Source organism: Narcine bancroftii, chromosome 4 (genome assembly GCF_036971445.1).
Source record: "Narcine bancroftii isolate sNarBan1 chromosome 4, sNarBan1.hap1, whole genome shotgun sequence".
NCBI classification, from domain to species: domain Eukaryota; kingdom Metazoa; phylum Chordata; class Chondrichthyes; order Torpediniformes; family Narcinidae; genus Narcine; species Narcine bancroftii.
Window position 1 is genome coordinate 232,310,629 of NC_091472.1, and position 23,977 is coordinate 232,334,605.

Sequence of the window (23,977 nt, forward strand, 5' to 3'; positions counted from 1 at the left end):
ACTACTTTGAAGTTTGAAAGTTAAAATATACATCTGAACTAACGTGGCACTCATTGTCCTTAAGGAGGCAGAATAACTGGATGTGCTGTAATATATTTTCCCTTAAAGTTTGAGATTGATGAGTGGCAGAGAATAAAATGAGATCACACTGCATGATTCTCTGCATTTTCTTTTCTCAGGATGCTGTGTTTTGCTGGAGGTTTTCAAACCCTTCACTAGCTTCAGGCAAAAGTGCTTGCTTTAGCAATGGGTTTGTTAATTATTCATTTGTGGCATTGGTCGTAATTGTTAGCAGCTTGAGCTTCCTTTAATCCAAGAAATGTTGAATTGGCTCAGAATTGTTCAGTCAGTTCACTGTTAGCTACTTTTTAAACCTCAATGTTTAGTAATGCTGGCATTCCAGTCCCTTAGTTTGTACTTCCCAAGGGATTCAAAATTTTAAAGGTTCCCCCCCCACCCCCTTTGGAATTGCCAGGGTATTTACACCTAATCCATTTAAGTCTTGGATTGAGCAGGATCTTGTTTTCTGTTTTGCATCCTGTACACTATTGGTAGTAATATTTCAGCCATCTCCACACTGTTTCATGAACATTCTGTCCAAGCTAAGTCTTTCTCAAAAAGACTTTCTGTCATCTTTAACATGACGACACGTTACATGCTTCAGAGGAGCAGACGTACGTTAATTTTAAGAAGATGACAAAATTTGGGCAAGGATACCAAGACTGAGAGAAGTAAGATGACAGAAGTTTTGGGATGGAATTGTAGCATCTAGATATCCGAAGATGAGTCTGTCTGTGTGGAACAAAAGAAAACTAACTTATGCCAAATTTCGACCACCATGCATCTCAGAGTTACAAGGTCATGGACATGAAGCAAAAAGGGGGTGTAAAGCAATGAGTGAAAATACAATAATTAGGATCTTTTTAGTTGGTGTTGTTAGACCAATAAATAACAGTAAGCACCGGTGATAGTTGAATGAGACATTTGTAAGCTAGAGTATATGTGGCATGTTTTGAATGTATTTAATTTTATGTTGATTATAAACTGGATAGACTAGCCAGAAGTATATTGGCAGAGTCTGCAAGTGAAAAAGGCATCGTTCTAGGGTAAATAAACTAATGTGTATATGGAAATGGATGATGTACATGTATGTGGCTGAATAGATGGAAATTGGTCATCTTAGCCATGGAACAGATCTATGGTTGGAGATTTATCCATGTCATATAGGATCCTAGTGTTCTGAAAGATCTTGTTTAATTTTGGCAGGGGGGAGAGATAGATTTGGTAGTGGGGCAGCGGTGTGAATATTATTGGTTTGCTCCTCGTTTTATTGCTTAAGTGGCTGAATTTCAGCTCACCCAGAGTTAGCTATTGGTCAAGTACTCTGACCATTCATATTGAGCAAAATGGTGATAAGGTGGAGCTGAGTGTCATCGGTATATGGAACACTATCTTTCATATCCATATGAAGCTTTAACTCAGTAAACAAATTTTGGTAATTCCTTTTAGATGCACTTATTTATAGATATCTTCCTATTTTTCATGCGTCAATCTTTTCTTATTCAACTTAATGCTCCACGCATCCATGAATCAGGGATGAAAGGTGAATCGGATGTAAGGTGATTTATTTATTTCTATAAGGAATACAAAAGTTTGATTTTAAAGTTGCTAAAGAATACAAATAGTTGAAACTAATTGAAATAAATTCTGTTTGCATTTGAGAATACAGTGAATGACACTACGGGCAATCAAATAAATCCAAGTACTCTTTTAAAAAGTTAAATCCACGTCCACTGCATTTGTATTTTTGTTTCATGATGCAGTGCTTGATTCCAGAGGACAGGATTTTTTTCAGCATATTTCCCACTGGGTGGTGCTTTCCTCAGGACATGGTCATTAGAAGCTCTAAATGGAAGGATGAATGGACTGTTTCACCCTTTGATTGTGATGTGTTGGGATACTTGGAGTGTATCTGTTTGAACTGTATTTTATGTATAAGATAAATCATGAAAGGGCAAGTTGAACTTTTATGTGGAGCTGCCTTGTAGTTCAATATTAACAACAGATTGTGGGGGTGTAAGGACATGCCTTATGTTCCTATCTTTTGTACGTTATCTCTTTTCTCATAAATAATAGTTTAATTTCCTGAACCTGACATTTTGCATATATGGTCAGCTCTTCAGAGAAGACCACGTTTAAATATTTGAATGTCTTTATTCCACTAACAATACTGAACAAGACACCAGGCATTATGAGCGGAAATGGTGTTGTCACGAGTGCTCAGATAAGATACAAATCTTAGTCTGCAAGTTAGACCATGAAAGGAAATTTTATTTTATCAAGGCAGTGTGAATCACTGGCCATGAAGTTGAATTTACTTTTGCTAAACACTTATTAGGATAACAACAAAAAAACAGTTAAGTAACCTGTCATGAATTTCACTTGTTTGAATAAGTCAAAATTAAAACTTCCTGTAATCTTACAAAATATAATTAATGTGGTTCTTAAAGCTACAGCTATTCCTACTTCTTTGTCCTGTTTTTCCATGATGCACATATAACAGTAAAGAAGGCACACTCTAAAGGAATGAAAATCTGTCTGCCCAGTGTTAGCATTGTAAAGAAGGAGTTTCAAGACCATGCCATCTATAATGAACAAAGAGAAACTGGAAGGACTCTGTACTATATGTATACATACAATACTTATCAACATCCTTCTATTGTGAAGCATGCCTTGAAGCATAAGGGCAAAGATTGAAAGTCACTTCAGTAACTGTAAAAGCAGGAAAATCTTATCATGGTGCAAATTTGAACAGTTTACTATTTAATCCTTGCAGGATTTTGCTGCACAAATGCTGTCAGATCACCATGTAAAACAGGATGTCACTTTGTTGGTCTTAGCACTTTGTTTCTGTGACACAAGGCATTGCGATTGACCCATTCATATACAAACAAAATCTAATTTGTTTTTCAAAATGAGTAATTACTACCAGGAGATTAAAGAAGCAGGTTTTTAAATTATTTGAGAGCAAAAATAAAAGAGGAGAGAGAATAGAAGGAATGAAGCACACATGGGATTTGCAGTATTTGGTTATTTTATCACATATTTAGGTTTTCTTGATGTTTGCAGTAAAGGTTCTGCCAATAAAAATTCTCCTGACATTTTTTTTTACAGGTTTATTGTCGTATGTTACTACATAAAGGAAAAAGCACAACAGCATGCCAGTTAACCCTCAACCCTGTTCCACCACTAAATGACCTAAAAATCTGTGAATCTCAGATTTAAAATGTAACAGTTGGCTCTCAGCAAATGTTATTTCAAGTGGCTAAAAGTATAAGCCATTCTTTGCATTTAGAACTGACTTTGAATGCCAATACTGAAAGACCCATGTTTACGTTTTAAGCCAAACCCTGTTAGCAATGGAAATATCTTCTCCATATAACAATTACAGCACAGAAACAGGCCAGTTCGGCCCTCTAATGCATGCCGAACACCTACTCCCACCCAATCCCATTGACCCACACCCAGCTCATAACCCTCCACATTTCTCTCGTCCATATACCTATCCAACTTTTCCTTAAATATTAAAATCGAACTTGCATTTACCACTTCAGCTGGAAGCTCATTCCACACTCCCACCACCCTCTGAGTGAAGAAATTCCCTCTCATGTTTCCCCTAAACTTTTCCCCCTTCAATCTCAATCCATGTCTCCCACTCAGTGGAAAATGCCTCTCCACATTAACTCTATCTGTCCCCCTAATAATTTTAAATACCTCTATCAAATCACCCCTCAATCTTCTATGGTCCAGGGAATAAAGTCTCAGCCTGCTCACCCTTTCCCTGTAACTCAAACCCTGAAACCCTGGCAACATTCTTGTAAATCTCCTCTGCATTCTCTCTTTTGTTTATATTCTTCCTATAATTTGGCACACAATATTCCAAATTTGGCCTCTCCAACTTCAACATGACATCCCAACTCCTGTATACAATACTCTGATTTATGAAGGCAACATACCAAGTGCTTTCTTCACACGTGACTCAACTTTCAGGGAATTATGTACCAGAATTCCTAAATCCCTTTGTTCTACTGCACTCCTCAATTCTCTACCATTTAATGTGTATGACCTCTGCTGATTAGTCCTACCAAAATGTAGCACCTCCCATTTATCAGTATTCATCTTCCATCTTTCAGCCCACTCTTCTAACTGGCCTATGTCCCATTGCAAGCTTTGATAACCTTCTTCATTGTCCACAACACTACCAATCCTCGTATCATCTGCATACTTACTAATCCAAGTCACCACCTTATCATCTAGATCATTAATATAAATGACAAACAACAATGGTCCAAGACCCTGAGGCACCCCACTAGTCACCGGCCTCCAATTTGACAAACAATTTTCCACCACTACTCCCTGGCATCTCCCATCCAACCATTGTTGCATCTATTTCACTACTTCACCCTTAATACCTAATGCTTGAACCTCCCTAACTAACCTCTTATGCGGAAATTTGTCAAAGGCCTTACTAAAGTCTATATTGTCTTGCCCTCATCAACCACCTTAGTAACCTCCTCAAAAAACTCTATAATGTGTTAAATATAATCTTCTCCTTAGTTCCTTTTAATATCTGGAAATTTTAAATCAAAATTCCCTTGACTTTTAAACTCTAGGAAATACAGCCCCGGTGTCTGTATTCTTGTCTCATAGTTTGTTCCTTGGAAATCAGGCATCATTCAGCAATGGTCTATCTCTATTGCCAGCTTATTCCATCCAGGGCATACTGTAGTGCCCAGATCTGTTATGGTGTTCATTAAACAAGCAGAACTCTGTGTGACCATGATACAATATTTAGTTTTGAGTTTTGTTGGATTTGTACAGTCTATTGCAAGTAAAGAGCATTCCAAAACACTTGAGATGTGTGTTTAGTCAGTGCCAAACAGTTTTGGGGGGTCAGAAGATGAGTCACTCACTAGAGGACACTACTCTGAACTGTACAGTGGCTATTATTTACAAGATTCTGGTCAATGCTGAACCACAAGATATTAGTGGAGGTTTTTGCAATATGGCAAGAGTAGATGCTTAGACTGACTTGTTTAGATTCAGTTTTTGTCCAATATTTCTGTGAAGGAAATGTTATTTGCTGATAATAAGTCATGCCGTAAATTATTGGGTCTTGTGCGCAGTGAGTTGAAATCTCATTGGAATCTTCAGCTGAAGTGTTGAATTTCTGATGTACATTGATTGGCTCTTGTCGTAAACTCAACAGTATGCTTAGTGATTTTTTTTAGACGTACAGCACGATAACATGTCCTTTCGGCCCACGAGCCCATGCTGCCCCCAGTATGTGTTTTTGAATGGTGGGAGGAAACCAGCGTCCCTGGGGAAAACCCATGCAGACACGGGGGAAAATGTACAAACTCATTACAGATAGTGTGGGATTAATGTTTATAACTAAAGAATATATGATTATCAAAGCTTCACAGTAAGTTTATATCAAAATAAGTTTTGAGCTGATTATATAGGAAGGAATATCTCAATCCTGTAAAAATATTTAATGCCTTTTTGTTCAATTTGAGATTTAATACTTTGAGGCAGGTGAATTCTGTTACAAAATATTGGCTATCATTTAACATTTCCACTGACTGTATTTGACAGCTGATTCCAAAGCCTAGTGAACAGCCCAGACAGCATGAAAGTCACCCTGAAGAGACGGAAGAGGAGCTCCGAGAACATCAGGCCATGCCAGAAGAACAGTATTCCGACAGAAGCATTAACCAGAGTGAGTCAGCAACTTTGACCAAAGTGGTTCAGGTCAAACAAGAACCAATTGAAAGTGATGAAGAGGAAGATCAGCGAGAACAGGAACTGGAACAAAGGAAAAGACAGGCCGAACAACAACAGGAGCTACTCTTCAGACAGGTAGTTTTGTAGTGTAATTGTCAACTTTTGAACAAGTTCAGCTGATAGTAAGTTGTGTAGAAATGAGGGTAATTAAAAATATCTTCAGGTTAGTATGTTTTTTTTTCTGTGCTTTGTGAATGTTATGATTTATTTTACTTAAGATTGACCATAGACTTTTTGTACTGCATGTTGCATTAATTGGGTCAAAAACTGCAGGGAAGTTTGTACTTGTGAAAGAGAGATAGATTAAGCATAGGAATTAAGAAAAAATGTAAAAATTGTCATTTTAATTCATTAACGAAATAAAATCTAAGAGTGTGATGGGACTTTTTATACCAAGAGCATTTTCAGTATTAAAGAAATTGACAGTAATAAAGGGGTAGATCTTGCACTTATGCAAGATTGCTGGCTGTCTGCTCTTGGGTGTTTTCCAGCTCAGGGCTTGGTTTTGTAGTGGAGTAAGGTGGTGCATCAGGGCTGTCCAAGTTCAAACGGCTGGCTGCGCTTGGTGGTCTTGTCAGATTCTGGGGCTACATACCCAGTCTTACTGACCAAACTTGTTACTGTTATTGAACATCTGAAGATCACGTGTCCTTTCAGAAACAGAACTAAATGTTATAGTTAAGCACCTTTATTCTAATTGCTGCAATGCAGGGACCTCCCAATAGCCAACCAGTTTAATTCCACACCAAAATGTGTATCCATGGCCTCTTACACTGCCACTCTGAGGCTACATCCAAATTGGAAAAACACCTGATGTTCAATCTGGGCACTCTCCAACCCACAGCATTAACATCAACTTCTCCATTTTCTGTTACACTCCTGCAAGTTTCTTTCCCTAGCTCTGTCTTCTTTCCTCCATCTTCCCACCCCCTTCTCTCTCCATTCAGAGACCTATCACTTCCCCCTACTACTTCTCAGCATTTTTATCTTCTACACTCCCACCTAAATCTACCTAAGACTTCTTGCCTGGTAGCCTATGCTTCTCCCCTTTCCCTTCCTCCTTGATCTTCTCCCCCCATCTTTTTATACAAGTGCCTGATGGGCTCGGGCATGAAGCGGTTATCCTATAGATCTGGGGAGGCCAAATCACAACTTACCAACCAAATGTGGCTCTTTGACATATCATATATGGCTTGTGGAAATATGTTGGCTGAGACAGGAATTGTACGAGCTGGTGCTCACAATAGTAGTTTTAGTGGGCAAGGCTTGCAATTGAAAATATTTGGTATGTATACTGTATATACACATGGTACACATGGAATAGTTAATACCATGTAAAAGTCGAAATCCCACTCTTTCCCCCACCCCCCCTGCCCACCATTTTTGCCTATGGCTGCCCGCCCATCTGAGCTCCCAGCTCCCCATCCGCTGTCTCTCACCCATGCTTCGGCCATCCGCACACCAGAGCTCCCGACCCTTGACCGCATACTCTCGCCTAGGCCCAGGCCACCTGCCCTCTGGAGCTCCCTATACATCAACCAGTGACTTTGGCTTAGGCCCATGCCCCACACCCACAGGAGCTTCCAACATTCCGACCGTGGGTTCTCACCTAGTCTCTGGCTGCCCCCCTATCCAAGCTTCCGATGCCCGGCCGCCATCCCATCTGAGCTCCTGATGCCTCGACCGCAGACTCTTGCCCAGACCTCTGATGTCTCGACTGTGGACTCTCACCCCGCCTGCTCCATAGACCTCCTGACACCCCAGCTGTCCTTCCATCCAAGCTCCCAATTCCATGGCTTCCCTCCTATTTGAGGTCTGCTTGCCTTCCAATCCAAGCTCCTGGCTGCCTGCCCATTTGAGCTCCCGTGGAATATCACCAGCCACCCTCCCGCCCATCCAAGCTCCCAAATCACTGAACTCAGACGCCACCAGGTTCCGGCCGCATCGCTGACCATCAGAGCACTCGAAGCCCTGACTGCAGACTCTTGCCTAGGCCATAGTCGCCTGCCCACCTGAGTTCCTGTTGCCCCAGGTTGACACAGGTACTTACTGTAGTCAAAAGTAGTATACATGTAACATTGGGCCCCCTAAATGTCACCATAAAAATTGGTCCACAAAGTTTGATTATTACACGTGTATATATGGTTTGTGTACTTTTTGATTATTGAAACCAATACGAATTAGCAATTTAAACACTACACACATGAATAAATATTATTACATATATGTATTTATTAATATTTACAAAATATTTGTAACAAAATGTGTGTGTGAGAGTGAAAACGTGTATGTAATATTTTTTCATTTCTTGCGGCTGTCAAACCCCTGAAATTTATAGTGTTGGCTCTTGCATTAAGCAAGTTCGCCCTGCTCTTGGTGCTGCATGACCTTTTTTGTATTGCACTACAATCCCAGACTTTCCTGGTTAACTAAATGTTATAGAAACTTTTTAAATTTTTTATCAAGATTGTTGAGTTACCAGCATGGCCCCTCTTTAAATCATGCTATTAGTACCTCCATCTCACTTGCCTTGTTCACTTCTTGGATTTGGATGCATATCATTAATTACAGCCAGACTCCTTTTTGGTCTACTTGCCAATCTGGATTCTGGCTCTAGTTTTCTCTTTCACTCCTTTCGATGTCTTTCCTCAGGTTCTCGTTCCCCTGCCAAGCTAGTTTAAACCTTCATAAAAAGTACCAGCAAACCAACCCAGACAGATGTTTGTCCTGGCCCTGTTGGGAGTACCACCCATCCAATTCACATTTCCCAGAACTGGACACCGTGCCCCAAGAATCTGGAGTTCTCCCTCCTCTCCTAGCCCTCCAATCACACAGGTGTACTACCTTCCTATTTCTGTACATAGTAACACACAGCTTTGGAAGTAATCCAGACAAAACAGTGCAACCTCTGTTTTGGATAGACTACAAGTATTTTCACTCTCCTGAGAATAAAATAAGTCATGTTAATTTCACTTAGCATTCTTAGCCCCCCCCCCCCCCCCCCCCCCCCCAGTTCCACTCACCCTGCCCTTATTGTGTGGCTTGTTAGGACAATAGGACAATAACATCATCCACAAATTTGCTACTGATACCACAGTACTGGGTTGTATAAAAGGGGCCGATGATGTACTGAATGGGGTACTAACAACAACTTTTGCACTCAATGTCACCAAAACCAAAGAGGGGAAGACCAGAGTGTATACGATCCAGTGATCACTGGGGGATCAGAGGGGAAGAGGCTGAGCAAAGTTAACCGACGTCCTTTCTGGGACATGACACATGAACGTCATGATGAAGAAAGCACATCAGTGCCTCAACTTGCTCAGGAGTTTGGGGAGGCTTGTAATGACAGCAAAAACTTCTACAGATATGTAGTGGAAAGTGTGCTGACCGACTGCAATATAGTCTGATAAGGGGACATCAATACCTCTGAGTGCAAAGCCCTGAAAAAGGTATCGGAACCGCACGGTTCATCACAGGCAAAACTTTACCCCCTATAGAGAAAATCTACATGGAATGCTGCCATTAGAGAGCAGCAGCAATAATGAAGGATCTACACTACCCAGGACACGCTCTGTTCTCGCTGCTGCCATCAAGAAAGACTCACAACTCCAGGTTCAGGAACAGCTGCTACCCCTCTACCATCGGACTCCTCAACAACAGACTCGATGAGGGACTCATTTAAGGTCTCTTACTTTGCTCGTTATTTATTATTCAATGTTTATTTTCAGTTTTGCACAGTTTGTTTGCACTTCCTTGTTTACACTTCTTTCTTTTGTATTGATACGAACCCAGAGACCCCAAAACCCAGCAGCAACAGATATTCACCATGATAAATGGTTACTTAAACAAAATTTGCTTTTAATTATCTTTAAACATGAAAACAGAATTAAACTTTAACAACTCTATTATTACTTAACTTAACCCCCTTCTAATTCTAAGCGCATGTGTATGTAATGTGGGTGAAAATTTAGAAAAGTTCTTTGGTTCACAGTCCAATCTCACTTCTCATTCTTCCAAGTTCATTGGTTGCAGGAAATTCTTATACTGTGCACAGAATTTAACATGTATAAAGTTCACCAGGCTTTGGTACTTGAAAGGTAAATGGTTACCACTCAGGAAGGTTCTTGTAGGTTTTGTAAAGAAAGATGTGTTGTTCCAGGATTTCCACAACTGAGGTACCACCATTAGTCACCTCAGTGTCTTGCTGATGAAGCGTGCCCATCAGGGTTCTTCAGATGATAACCTCTTTCTTTCAGGTCATCACAGAGTTCCTTTCTGTTTCCCTTATTCCAAGCGAAACACCGGACAGCCAGTACTTTCAGCCATCCTCCACTCTGGAGCTTGTTTCAGTTCCCACAGTTTCTGCTTGACACAGCTTTCTGTGTCACACACCCTTAGTCAGAGACTGCTTTCGGTCTGTCTCTCTCCCTCTCTCTCTGAGACTGAGCTTGCTTGACTCCCTCTGTGCTTGCAAAATAGCATGACTTCTCCAGCAGACAATAGGAATCAGCCTTCTGGTTCATCTGTTTTTAGGTAAACAAGAACCTTTCAGTGACCTCTGAGCACTCTTGTCAAAAGCCTTTGCAAAAAGGTATCAGCCCCAACAGCATGTCTCTTGCTGTTGTTTTAAAGACAATAGTCCATTATTCCCCAATGTCATTTCAATTATCACCTACTTGTGAAGTCTCCATAGGCCCTCCACAATTTCTGCAAAGTCACTGTGGATATGAATTCTCCAGTGTTTCAAATAAGATCTGTTTTAGAGTGTGTGTATATAACCTACTCTAACTTTTCCCAATTTATCTCCCAAAAATATTTCTATATATTCTGTCACAGTATACATATCTTTTCTCAAGTACAGTGTTTTTTTTCCCCCCACGACTGATAAGTAGAAATTCTGCCTGGCCCATGGGAAAAAGAATCTCAGGATTATATACCATATCAGAATTTACTGTCAAGAACAAGTCATGAAATTCGGTGTTTGCGGTAGCATCATAGAGCAAACATTCATATTATAACTATTTTATGACATTGCTATAAATAAAAAAAAGATTAAAAAATAGTAGTGCACAAGAAGCAAGGCAGTGTCTTTGATTATTCAAGAATCTGATGGCAACGGGGAAGAAGCTGTCCTTGTGCCACTGAGTGCTTGTCTTTAGGCTCCTGTACCTTTTTCCCGATGGTAGCAGAGTGAAGAAGATGCAGTCTGGCTGATGGGGGTCTTTGAGGATAGAGGCTGCTTTTTTAAGAGACCACCTCATGTAGATGTCCTCGATGAAGTGAAGTCTGGTGCCTGTGATGTTGCAGGCTGAGTTAACAACCCTCTGGAGTTTATTCTTGTCCTAAGAGTTGGCACCTCCATCCCAGGCAGTGATGCAACCCACCAGAATGTTCTCCACGATACACCTGTAGAAGTTTTCAAGTCATGTATGTACTCTGACAATAAATCTGAACTTAAAGCTTTGGATACATCTAATATGGGTATTGACGATGTCACCTTGATACCCATGTTGTACTAAGGTTGTATTGTACTGTTTTTACTCTTAACCTCTTTCCCAACTCATTATCATCCAGCTTTTTCTCCTCGTTTCACTGACATTGATATGGAGACCACCTTTGTTCACTCTCCTGCAGATTGTTCAGTATATATTTGCTTGAAAATCAAACCTCCACATTCAAGGACAGTTTCTTTCCTGCTGTTATCAGGGTCTTGAATTGACCTCTCATTGCTACGAGACAATTTAAGTGTACTTTTCTCCATATACTGCACTTTGTCCTAGTAACACCATACCCTGCACTCTTTGACTTATTGTAACACTACATCTTTCTTTTATTGTTGCACTACCTGAGGAAGTATGGGTTGACTTTCCTGGATAGCACTCAAAACAAAGCTTTACACTATATCTTGTTACTCACGCCAATAAACTATTCAATCAAATCTTTAATCCTGCCACAATTCTGGAATCTTACCTACAATCTCAGAAACATCTCTCCTAATTATTAAAACTCTTATACCTGTTGTTCTTGTGATGGTTGTTTCTTCCTCTCTATATATTTGAGCCATCTATAGAGCTATAGTCATAGCTCAGGCTACACTACCTGGGGAAACTTATCCCCTAATAGCAATTTAAAACTACCAAAGGAGCAAGATGTCTCTGTGATCTCCTGAATATCTGCCTTGTTTTTATATAACTGCCTGGCTCTTATCCAGTCTCTCAATCTATATGTTTGAACAGTGGGCTGATCACCTTGCAGAACATGCTATCCATGAAACTATCAGTCTCAGGAGTAGACAGTGATACCATAAGCACTTGCTTAATCTTTTAAAATCTAGAGTTGAGGTCCTCTATCTGATGATACTCTGCATGCCTGGGATTCCAAACTTCCTTGAGAGCGAAGGATGTCCATGCTATGCGTGTGGTGTGCTCTACCTGATGCTTGTGTTTAATTGGATATTTGTGAATACTCAGGGTCGCTGTTGATTTATTCCTGATTGATGGTAAGTACCCAAATCCACATCAAATAGACAAGCAATAACTACATGCATATAACTCTGCCAAGCCCATGATTTTTCCAATTAGAAATATTTTGCTTTCTCCCAACAACCTGCTATGTGTTAAAATTGACCCTTTAATTTTAGTTGGTAATTTATACTTCTGGTGGATTCATGTCCAGTTTCTTTTGCGGCTGGCTGCTGCCTGCTGCATTTTTCTAAGTGTAAATCTTGCAAATGTGGACTCCCCTGAGTGCAATCAGTTGTGAAATATATTTTGCACTTGTATTCAAAAGAATTCTGGACCATGAACTGCGTGTGGTCTGTGCCAAAGATAAACACATCTTGACTTTTTGTGTTTATTGAATTCAGCTGCCTTTATGGATTGGCTGTGGTTCACATAAGCAAACCCCTGGTGAGGAAAGGTTTGGGCCCATGTTAATTGAATATTTTACAACAGTCATTGACCAAAAATGTGCTGTGGCTCACAAGTATCTAAGGCAGGTTGGTATCAAGTAATCTGGTTCCGTGAAGTGTAGGGGAATTGTTGAGGTTATGACAAAAACACGTATGGGAAAACATAATCAGTCCAAATGGTGATAGACTCCTCCTCTCATATTTTAGATTATAAGACATAAATACAATTTATTTGGTGCAGATGACTTTATATTAACAGCCCTTACCATTCTATAGGCATTCTATATAAATACTGTAACTGCAGATCTGCATGAGGCTTTGCACATAAAATGATTTTTGTTTGTTCATTTACAGTTCCTAGCTCTGCAGCTAATACTGTGGTGGTGCAGCAGTCAGTGCTGCTGCATTGTAGATACTGCAACCAAAGTTTAATGTGACTTCTGCCAATGCTGTCATGGAGTTTGCACTCTCTTTCTGGGACTGAGTGGAGTTTCCACTGGAGCTCCAGTTTCCTCCCACATCCCAAAGATGTGTTGGTTGGGTACTGTAGATGGCCCCTTATTTAGGTAGGTGACAGTAAAATCTGTGGTGACTCGATAGACACGTGAAGGAGAACAACATAAGGGATGGGATTGCCCAGAGCCAGCATCAATCTGGTGACCAAATAGCCTCAGGCTTGTTAAAAATACGAGAACGTGATGGGATATTGTAGTTTATCATATACAGTGCATATTGTTAAATGATTTTTAAAATTGCAATCATTTGATATTTTATAGTGCCATGTGCAAAGCTGTACATCAAAGAGGAAAGCCAAGCTCCATGTCCCTTCTGAATAAATGACATAGCCCTTGGCCTCTTTGTTCCAACAGCATCATATTGGCCTAATTCAAGACTAAGAGATTCATGTAGCATGTTGAAACTGATGTTAAACCACCATAAATCGATGGTTAAATGTATCTGCATGGAACTGTCTCCATTTTGAGCTCCTGATCTCTGTGTTACTGCATCCCTTGCACCAATTTTGCCTCTGCACTGGATTCTTATGGAGGAAAGTCGCAGCAACTGGTGCCATATTCCAGCACTGTCCCAACAATGCTTGATTCACTGGAGGCCTAGAAATGTATCCGTCTCTGTTGTGAATGAACACGATTAAGCTTCCAGTGTCCTCCACTCTCTGGATGAAGAAATATCCCGCTGCTCCCACCGCCTTGGAAAAATCGGTCAACAAATTCATCCCACCCCAGCCACTCTCTCCACGCCCCCTCCCATTGGGAAGCAGATTCACGAGTGTGAGATCATGTACCACCAGATTTAAGGACAGTTTCTTTCCTACTGTTAACAGACTCTTGAATGAACTTCACACAAGTAAAATTGTTTCCCTTGCTCTGTACAATTTAATCGCTCTTTGTGACACTGCCCTTCTGTTTTTTTTTAATACTTGTTATACTATTTATGAGATGTCCAGCTTGACTACTCCCAAAATAAATTTTATCATTGCATCTTCTTATAAGTGATAATAAACTTGAATTTGACTTTCTTTACTCTGATTCTGTGCCCCAGATTCAGGACTAGAAAAACTTCCTCATCATCTCTGGCTTGTGAAGTTTATATCTTAATTTTCTAGCTTGCAGGGTATACAGTCTCATTCCACACATTCTCTCCCAGATCTGTCAACCCTAAGAGTTCAAGAAGCTCGTTGTTTTATGAGAGAAAACATTTTGCCTCATCTCAGTGGGTGATGTCTCAATTTTAAACTGTGACCCCAAATTCTATTCTCTTCCACTAGAGGAAACAGCTTCTCCACATTCATCCTCCTACTCAAGTTCATGTCTGTTTCAATCAAATTCTTGCCTCACAAGCCCGCCTGTCCATTTCAAATAGCAGTGAAGTCACCTTTTCTGGATCACTTCCAACACCTTTGTATTCTTTCTTAGAAAAGAAGGCCATATTCTGCATAATACCATCGCAACAATGCCATCAAAAACGAAACCATGCTATTTTCTGTTCAGTTCCCCTTACCGTGAACAATATCATTGTCTTATCCTTCCTGATTACTGCACTAGCTGCAAACTAGTGTGTGAATCACACACTTTCACACGCACATCACTCACCTTGACAATCTCTCACCGTTAAGATAATTCAGATAATTTGCTCTTTTTAAATTTTTCCAATAAAATGGACAATCTTGCATTTTCCCATTTTCTACCCTTTTTTGGCCACTCAATTAACCTAAGTTTATTCCTTCCTTAGGTCCTATTCACAACTTCTCCCAAACTAGTTGGCCTCACTTTTTTCTGCATTGCTCTCATTTTTCATTTACATAACTTGTCTATATGCTCTTCGGGCATCTCACAACCTAGCTTTCCATCAGCAGTAAACTTGGATTATATATTGCATTCCCCCTGCCACCAACCTTCAAATCATTGGTACAGATTTTGAAAAACTGGGATCCCATAACTGAGTGCTGCCAGGGCAAAATTTATTGTTTATCCTTACTCTGTTTTCTTTATGTTTACACGCAATTCATATCAATAATAATAACTTCACATGCAACCTTCTGAAAGTTGAAATATGCTACATCAAATGGTTTAATCTTTTTCAACAGGTTGTACCTCTTTAATCTGGACATGTTAGAACCTGACCATTGCCAGACCACAGAAAATTCCAGAAAACAGAAATTAACCACTAAGAAAACCCCCGTGTAAACATATCAAAGGTAGAACAAAGCCTAAAGCAGAAAATAATGCTGTGGGCCAGGACGGTTAGCATAGTGGTTAGCGCTATGCCTTTACAGCGTCAGCGATCAGGACTGGAGTTCAAGACCCATACTGTCTGTAAGGACTTTGTACTAACAGTGGCAGATTCAACCTTTACATCACCAGCAATCAGGACCGTGGTACAAGTCCAGTACTGTCTGTAAGGAGTTTGTACCAGGTATGTGTCGCTTAATGTCCACAATACGTTCTGTGAAATTGGCCATTATGTGATGTGGACATTGTGTGAACACCATATTATATGCTTAGCAAAGCTATATGGGATATTGTAGTGCAACTGTAAACTTTTTATTTGTAAGTAGGGATCAGTCTGACACAGGGCTGTGGGGAGACAGCGGGGCAGTGGAATTATTGTAGGGACGAACACGGGGCTGTGGGGAGAGTGCGGGGCGGTGAGATTAGTTAGGACTATGGGGAGAGAGCAGGGCAGTCAGATCAGTTTATTGATACAGGTGCTCCCCTATGAATTTTCAAAGTTACATTGGTTCGAATCCATACTTTCAATTTCAAACTCAGAACTGTTCCCGCGCTTGCGATATGTGGTATGCTACTCTCTTGCGATGCTGGGCATCATACAGCATCCTTTCTCATCATGCTGACTCAACTCAAAACATTTTTCATGGCCAGTTTGCTTTCAGCTGTGTGCATTAATGGTTTATTCAGTATGGGATAAAGGTATTCAAAATACAATAATAAAAAATGATAGGTCCAGTATTCTTTATTTACTTGCAGTTTTTTTCGACCAACAATGGGTTTTCCAGAACGCATCCCCATCGTAAGTTGAGGAGCACCTGTACAGTATACAATATCCTATAGCTAGTGATCGCTTTTTCTAAATTGCTGTGGACTTGCTCTCGATAACTGAATAATTATGGAACCACGGACATGTATGTTGTTGGATGTTAATCAGCGCATACCTAAACATGCTGGACCATGGATGTTGCCGGACCACAGAGCACTGGATAAGAGAGGTACAACCTGTACCAGCTACAGCTAGTTTTGTCAAGCATAATACCCTTATAAAGGTCTATATTGATTCAACCTAATCCTCATGCAGTATTATTTTTCAAATGCCTTGTTACCTTTTATTAATAATGAATTCCAGCAATTTACTTTCTACTGATGTCAAACTAACTGGTCCATAGTTCTGTTTTATTTTTCTCTTTCATTCCTTTAAATAATAGGATAACATTTGTTAAACTTTAATCTGAGAGAACTGTTCTGGTATCTATCTAAGAAGATACACTATCTACTGTTGACCCTTTCAATATACTAAGATATGGGACATCAGGTCCCATACCCGGAAATTTATTGCCTTTCAGTCCCGTTTCTCCAACATTAATTTTTCCTTCATTTCAATTTCTTTCAGCAACTTATTCACTGTAGATCTGCATTGCTCGACTGTTTCAAGGGGATTTTTCTGTGGCTTCTACCACAAAGTTGGATGTAAAAATTTGTTTCGTTTATCTGCTATGTCTATAGTCATGGTCTTAACTTTAGTCACTGTTTTCCTATTTGCATGTCCATGGCCTGTTCTTGTTTCTTGCTGGATGGCTTTCATGTTCTCCTGCCCCCCTTTCCTTATCAATCCAACTTTTTGGAAATCTTCTTATTCATAAATCTTTTTGGGGGGCCATCTTATTGGGTGTTTCCTTTAACCTAATGCTATCTTTAATTTCTTTCACCAGTAATTTTAAAGAGTTATACCATCTTTTCCTGTTTAGGCTTTTGTGTCTTAAATTATGGCATAAATTACATTTTATATAAGCAGTTACTTCCATTGTTTTTATTAATGCAGTTTCCCAGTCCGCCATAGCCTTGTTCATTTCTTCTGTGTTTTAATCAGATTTTGGATCGTATCCCTCACACCATTTCTGTGTTTGATTCTATACATTTTGTCCAACCAGTATTTGCTGGGATTATGCCTTTCTGCATAAACAATCAAAGTTTGCATATTGTGATCTTTAGTATTGAACATTTGCTCACTTGAGCTATGAATTGTCCACATAAAGCTTATACCGTACCTTGAGCTACTCTCCAGTTCTGTTAACATTACCTAAGTAGATGAAAACTATTCTAGTGAGATCTTTTGCAGCTGGTATCTGCAGGGATTTCCGATAATGTTTACAATTTACCTATGTATTTTTTTATATACAAGGTCCCTTGTGACTCTGGAATTTTTAATGTATTTCCTGCAAGGGAGCTCATTGGTGACCCCTGTCCTTAAGAAGATTCAGCCATACCATTCCTAATGTTCTTTCTTTCTTTGGCTTGGCTTCGCGGACGAAGATTTATGGAGTGGGTAAATGTCCACGTCAGCTGCAGGCTCGTTTGTGGCTGACAAGTCCGATGCGGGACAGGCAGACACGGTTGCAGCGGTTGCAGGGGAAAATTGGTTGGTTGGGGTTGGGTGTTGGGTTTTTCCTCCTTTGCCTTTTGTCAGTGAGGTGGGCTCTGCGGTCTTCTTCAAAGGAGGTTGCTGCCCGCCAAACTGTGAGGCGCCAAGATGCACGGTTTGAGGCGATATCAGCCCACTGGCAGTGGTCAATGTGGCAGGCACCTTGTACCTTTTCTTTGGTGCACCTCTGTCACGGTGGCCAGTGGAGAGCTCGCCATATAACACGATCTTGGGAAGGCGATGGTCCTCCATTCTGGAGACGTGACCCACCCAGTGCAGCTGGATCTTCAGCAGCGTGGACTCGATGCTGTCGACCTCTGCCATCTCGATCCCTGACGTTAGGGATGAAAGCGCTCCAATGAATGTTGAGGATGGAGCGGAGACAACGCTGGTGGAAGCGTTCTAGGAGCCGTAGGTGATGCCGGTAGAGGACCCATGATTCGGAGCCGAACAGGAGTGTGGGTATGACAACGGCTCTGTATACGCTTATCTTTGTGAGGTTTTTCAGTTGGTTGTTTTTCCAGACTCTTTTGTGTAGTCTTCCAAAGGCGCTATTTGCCTTGGCGAGTCTATTGTCTATCTCGTTGTCGATCCTTGCATTTGATGAAATGGTGCAGCCGAGATAGGTAAACTGGTTGACCGTTTTGAGTTTTGTGTGCCCGATGGAGATGTGGGGGGGGCTGGTAGTCATGGTGGGGAGCTGGCTGATGGAGGACCTCAGTTTTCTTCAGGCTGACTTCCAGGCCAAACATTTTGGCAGTTTCCGCAAAGCAGGACGTCAAGCGCTGGAGAGCTGGCTCTGAATGGGCAACTAAAGCGGCTGCAAAGAGTAGTTCACGGACAAGTTTCTCTTGTGTCTTGGTGTGAGCTTGCAGGCGCCTCAGATTGAAGAGACTGCCATCCGTGCGGTACCGGATGTAAACAGCGTCTTCATTGTTGAGGTCTTTCATGGCTTGGTTCAGCATCATGCTGAAGAAGATTGAAAAGAGGGTTGGTGGGAGAACACAGCCTTGCTTCACGCCATTGTTAATGGAGAAGGGTTCAGAGAGCTCATTGCTGTATCTGACCCGACCTTGTTGGTTTTCGTGCAGTTGGATAATCATGTTGAGGAACTTTGGGGGGCATCCGATGCGCTCTAGTATTTTCCAAAGCCCTTTCCTGCTCACGGTGTCGAAGGCTTTGGTGAGGTCAACAAAGGTGATGTAGAGTCCTTTGTTTTGTTCTCTGCACTTTTCTTGGAGCTGTCTGAGGGCAAAGACGATGTCAGTAGTTCCTCTGTTTGCGCGAAAGCCGCACTGTGATTCTGGGAGAATATTCTCGGCGACACTAGGTATTATTCTATTTAGGAGAATCCTAGTGAAGATTTTGCCTGCAATGGAAAGCAGCATGATTCCCCTGTAGTTTGAGCAGTCTGATTTCTCGCCTTTGTTTTTGTACAGGGTGATGATGGTGGCATCACAAAGGTCCTGAGGCAGTTTTCCTTGGTCCCAACAAAGCTTGAATGTTATATTGGTATTAAATGCACGCATGATTATATGCAAAATGTCATCTTTAAAACTCCATGAGAGATAAATGTACTTAAAATGTGCAGGTTCATGGAAGTTCAACTGATTAAAGATAATTGGGAGACATAGTAATTACACACAGGGCTGTATTTCACATTTTACAGGAAGGATTCCAGTTAATTACGTGGAAACCTGTGAGGTTACACTCACCATTGAAGAGACCGGATATATTCAAAACTGCTATGGACAAAGTTTTGGTTGACAATTGACACATTTTATCTGGAAGAAAGAAGTAATGTTAACTCAGTTTCACTAAAATGATGCATTGGTTGTTACCATTGGGAACTTCTCATCTAAATAATGTCATTGAGCTTACCTCACTTGGCTGCTGTCTAGGTGATGTAATTACGCTGCATAGAAAAAAAAACTACTGTTTCTGTATGGTCATTTGTCCAGTCTACCTTAACTGATGTATTGAGCTAAATCTTCCTAACTATGGTTACTGAATGGGATAATATCCTAGACCTGAATGAAGTCTCTCAAATCTGGGACTAACTGAGTGATATGTATCATTATGATAAAACCCAGTTTTGCTGGTATTACCTAGAACTGCATGGAAAATCACCTCTCCAGTCACAATGGATTGGAAACCCTTGTAGCGGGCCGAGTGGCCTAATTGCCGCTCTCGCAGCTGGCCGAAAGGCCGCGCAGCGCCGCGGGCCAAATCACAGCGCACTAGGGAGTTAGGTACTCACCTACAAGATGACAAGGATGCTCCTGTCATTTTCACTTTAAGTCATGTGCTCTTTGGGTACGTCGCAGGTACGTGATGATGTCACTTCCAGTCCCGGATATCCAGACCAGAAGTGATATAAAAGAGGAGGTAAGTTTTAATACTCTTTGCTGACTAACCACTGTGTCTGGTGAATTGACTTAGTAGCACTACTGGAGTAGACGCTACAATTGGTGACCCTGACGTGATTCGAACACACAGACTTCTGATCTGAAATCACCTGCTCCCTTTCTGGGGTCACCAGCCTCGAGTGTGGCTCAACCCATTTTCGCCTTCGTGGAATAACAGCTGAAGACACAAAGTTTTAGCACATTGTCGGCTCACTGGACGCTGCTACAGCAGTTAAAGTAAGTGAATTTATTGGCCACCCCTGGCAGAAAACTAATACACCAGGTTCCAACAGTTCCTCGTGGACACCCTGGAATTAACCAGGCACGAACAGGGTATGCGACTTTTGAATATGGAAGGGCTAGGCAACAGAAATCCATCAGATTTAATGAATGAAATGCTCGGACTAGCAGACAGCCATTCCGATTGCTTTCTTTTTGAGACCTTATTCCTGGTGAAACTCCCGGATCATGTCTCCATACCAATAGCAAACATGGATTTCAGTTGTCCCCATGATGTAGTCTGGGAGACTGATAAACTCTACCACACGCAAGCCCATGTTCTCGGCAGAGACATCTCCTGTGCACTGCATACCACCTGTAGCTGGGTTCAAACAAAAGGGACGAACGTACCAACAGGTTCCGAGAGTGGTGTTTTCACCACTGCCGGTGGGGAAAAATACCTGTAGATACATGACCCCATGTGGTTACTGCGGTAGCAGTGGCAAGCCTGAAAATTTGTCGGGGAAACGACAAAGCCAGTTGCCAGTAGTGGCCTCGACGGCTGGCACAAGTACTAGCTTTCTGTATCTCCACGATGAGGCTCATGGAGGACAAATTCCCATGGACACATACTTCGAAAAGACACATAAGCAGCAGGGACTCGCCATTCAAGCTGCGAATGGAACTGCCATCCCCAGCTTTGGCACACAACGTGTCACAATTAAGATAGAGGAAAAGGCATTCTATTGGGATCTTGTTTGGCTTCCATCGCACAGCTTAACTTGGGTGTAGATTTCCTCCAGGCCCATGACCTACTAGTTGATGTTAAGCGAAAGAAGCTCATCAACACCACTACTTTCCAAACATACCCTCTGAAAAGCAGGAAACAATGAGTCTCCCTACTCTGGATTCACGCTCTACACACTGACACCTATGCTGCCCTGCTCAACGAATTTCCTGGCGTGCTCTCTTCTAAATTCAATTTCTCGACAACGGTCCATGGCATGGCTCATTACATTGACACCTCTGGCTCGTTGATTTACGCCAGGGTTCGTCGTCTCTTGTCAGATTATCTACAGCAGGCCAAGGCAGAATTTACTGCCATGAAGGAATTGGGTATCATTCGATGTTCCAACAGCCCTTGGGCATCACCATTACACATGATGCCCAAGAAAACCAGTGGATGGAAACCCTGCGGAAACTACCACAGGCTCAATTATATAATTACGCCGAACAGATACCCTAATCCGCACAATTGTCGTGTCTTTTCCAAGGTTGACATCATCAAGGGATTTCATCAAATCCCAGTCCATCCAGATGAAATTTCCAAAATAGCAATTCCTCAGGATGCCATTTGGTTTGAAAAGAACCACTCAACCGTTCCAGCGGCTTATGGACACTGTCGGCATGGATTTAGAATCCGTATACATATACTGAGACGACATCATCATCACCAGTCAAGATGAGTGAGATCACCAACAGCACTTATGCCACCTGTTCCAGCAGCTAGATGAATTCAGACTTACTGTCAACTCTACCAAATGCCAGTTTGGCAGAGCGACTATCGATTTCCTAGGGCACAAGATCACAGCAAAAGGTTTGTTTCCTTTATCCACCAAAGTGGATGCCATTCATGCTTTCCCAAAACCTACCACTGTTACGAGCCCAGAGGACCCCAAAACCCAGCAGCAATAGATAATCACCAAGATAAATGGTTACTTAAACAAAAGTTGCTTTTAATTATCTTTAAACATGAAAACAGGATCAAACTTTACTATTGACTTAACTAACCTAACTTAACCCCCTTCTAATTCTAAGCGCACGTGTATGTAATGTGTGTGTAAATTTAGAACTTCTCATTCCTCCAAGTTCACTGGTTGAAGGCAATTCTTATACCGTGCACAGAATTTAACATAAAGATCACCAGACTTTGGTGCTTGAAAGGTAAATGGTTACCGCTCAGAAAGGTTCTTGTTGGTTTTCAGAGAGAGATTTGTTGTACGCTCTACACCCACAAATTATTCCTTTTTAATCAGCCACTTCGGTGTCTTGCCGAAGAAACTTGCCCCCTCAGGGTTTTCCAGATGATAACCTCTTTCTTTCAGGTCATCACAGAGTTCCTTTTTGTTTCCCTTATTTCAAGTGGAACACTCAGCTAGTCTTCTCCTCTTGCCTGAACCACAAGGGCTTTGACTAGGCTGAACTAAGCACTCACAACCCATCTTCCAAATGTCCTGTTCCAGTCCCAGCTGCTGCTGCTGACTGTAAAGCTGTAGAACTCATCTCTCTCTCTCTCTCTCTCTCTCTCTCAAAGCCCATTTTACTCTCTATGCTTGCAAAACCACATGACCCTCTTAGAACAGCAAGTTCCCCTCCAGAAAATCTGCGACTCCGACAAGTTCTTTAATCTGTTGCCTTTTTGTACACAACAATCCATTAGTGAAGTCTCTTGGGCACTCTCCAAAGTTTTTGCAAAGGCTGTTGGCCCCGACATGTCTAGCATGAGCAGAGCTTCAGTATTTTAAATAAGGTCTGTTTTAAAGTGTTTGTATGTGACCAACATTAAAAACCCTGCCCCAATTCATCTCCTAAAAACATATCTATATTCTGTCACACCACGGTTAAGGGGAGTGCAGAAATCTTTAGGCATGGTGAATTTCTATCACCATTTTATTCCAGCAGCCGCCAACATTCTTGGCCCGCTATTATAACTCCTCACCTCAAAGCACAATGAAGTACTTGGACCGTGGAGGTGGAGTTGGTGTTCACAGCTGCCAAAGACGCTCTGGCCAACGCAGCAATGCTCATACATCCTAATCCCACCACTGCCATGGCAGTCATTGTCATGATAATGAATATGTATGAGATGTACCGGAAGTCACGTGGTAAGAGAGAGAGATAAGAACACAAGCAGGAGAACAAAGGAAACTGGAGAATAAAGCCACTGAGAAGTTTACCTGATAAAACTTGTGTTTAATGTTTTATTAACTTCACATTTCGGGCTACAAATGTGACACTCATCACATATGTATGTGATACAGCAGAGGGCGCGGTTCTTAAACAGTTTGTCAACGACCATTGGCAAGCCCTGGCTTTCTTTAGCCGCCACCTACAGCCACCAGAATGAAGTACAGTGCATTTGATCAAGAGCTGTTGGTGTTGCACCTGGCCACATGACACTTCCGATACTTTGGAGTACTCACCACTTTCATAGTCCATAAGCCACTCACTTTTGCCTTTAGCAAGATATCGGACCCGTGCTCGACCAGGCAGTAACGCCATTTGTTGTACATTTCCGAGTTAATTGCGGATGTGCGTCATGTTTCAGGAAAAAAAAATCTGGTCGTTGATGCGCTGTCCTGAGAGTTGGCGCCTGCATACCAGGCAGTGATGCAACCAGCCAGAATGTTCTCCACGG

The 23,977-nt window shown here is 41.5% G+C and overlaps 1 protein-coding gene and 1 long non-coding RNA gene across 15 annotated transcripts in view; one reads left to right on the forward strand and one right to left on the reverse strand.

Moving 5' to 3' along the window:
- The window catches only part of LOC138761709 (uncharacterized), a 42,650-nt gene extending 33,134 nt beyond the window's left edge, over positions 1-9,516 (reverse strand). Inside the window, exon 1 of the long non-coding RNA XR_011356444.1 lies at positions 9,410-9,516. This is a non-coding gene — a long non-coding RNA (uncharacterized lncRNA). The remainder of the gene's footprint in view (positions 1-9,409) is intronic.
- Positions 1-23,977, forward strand: part of hdac4 (histone deacetylase 4) — a 481,405-nt gene that overhangs the window by 372,722 nt on the left and 84,706 nt on the right. For all 14 annotated transcript variants that reach the window (XM_069934297.1, XM_069934289.1, XM_069934292.1 and 11 more), the window contains one exon: positions 5,659-5,922. In XM_069934297.1, coding sequence (XP_069790398.1) covers positions 5,659-5,922 — 264 coding nt within the window. The remainder of the gene's footprint in view (positions 1-5,658; positions 5,923-23,977) is intronic.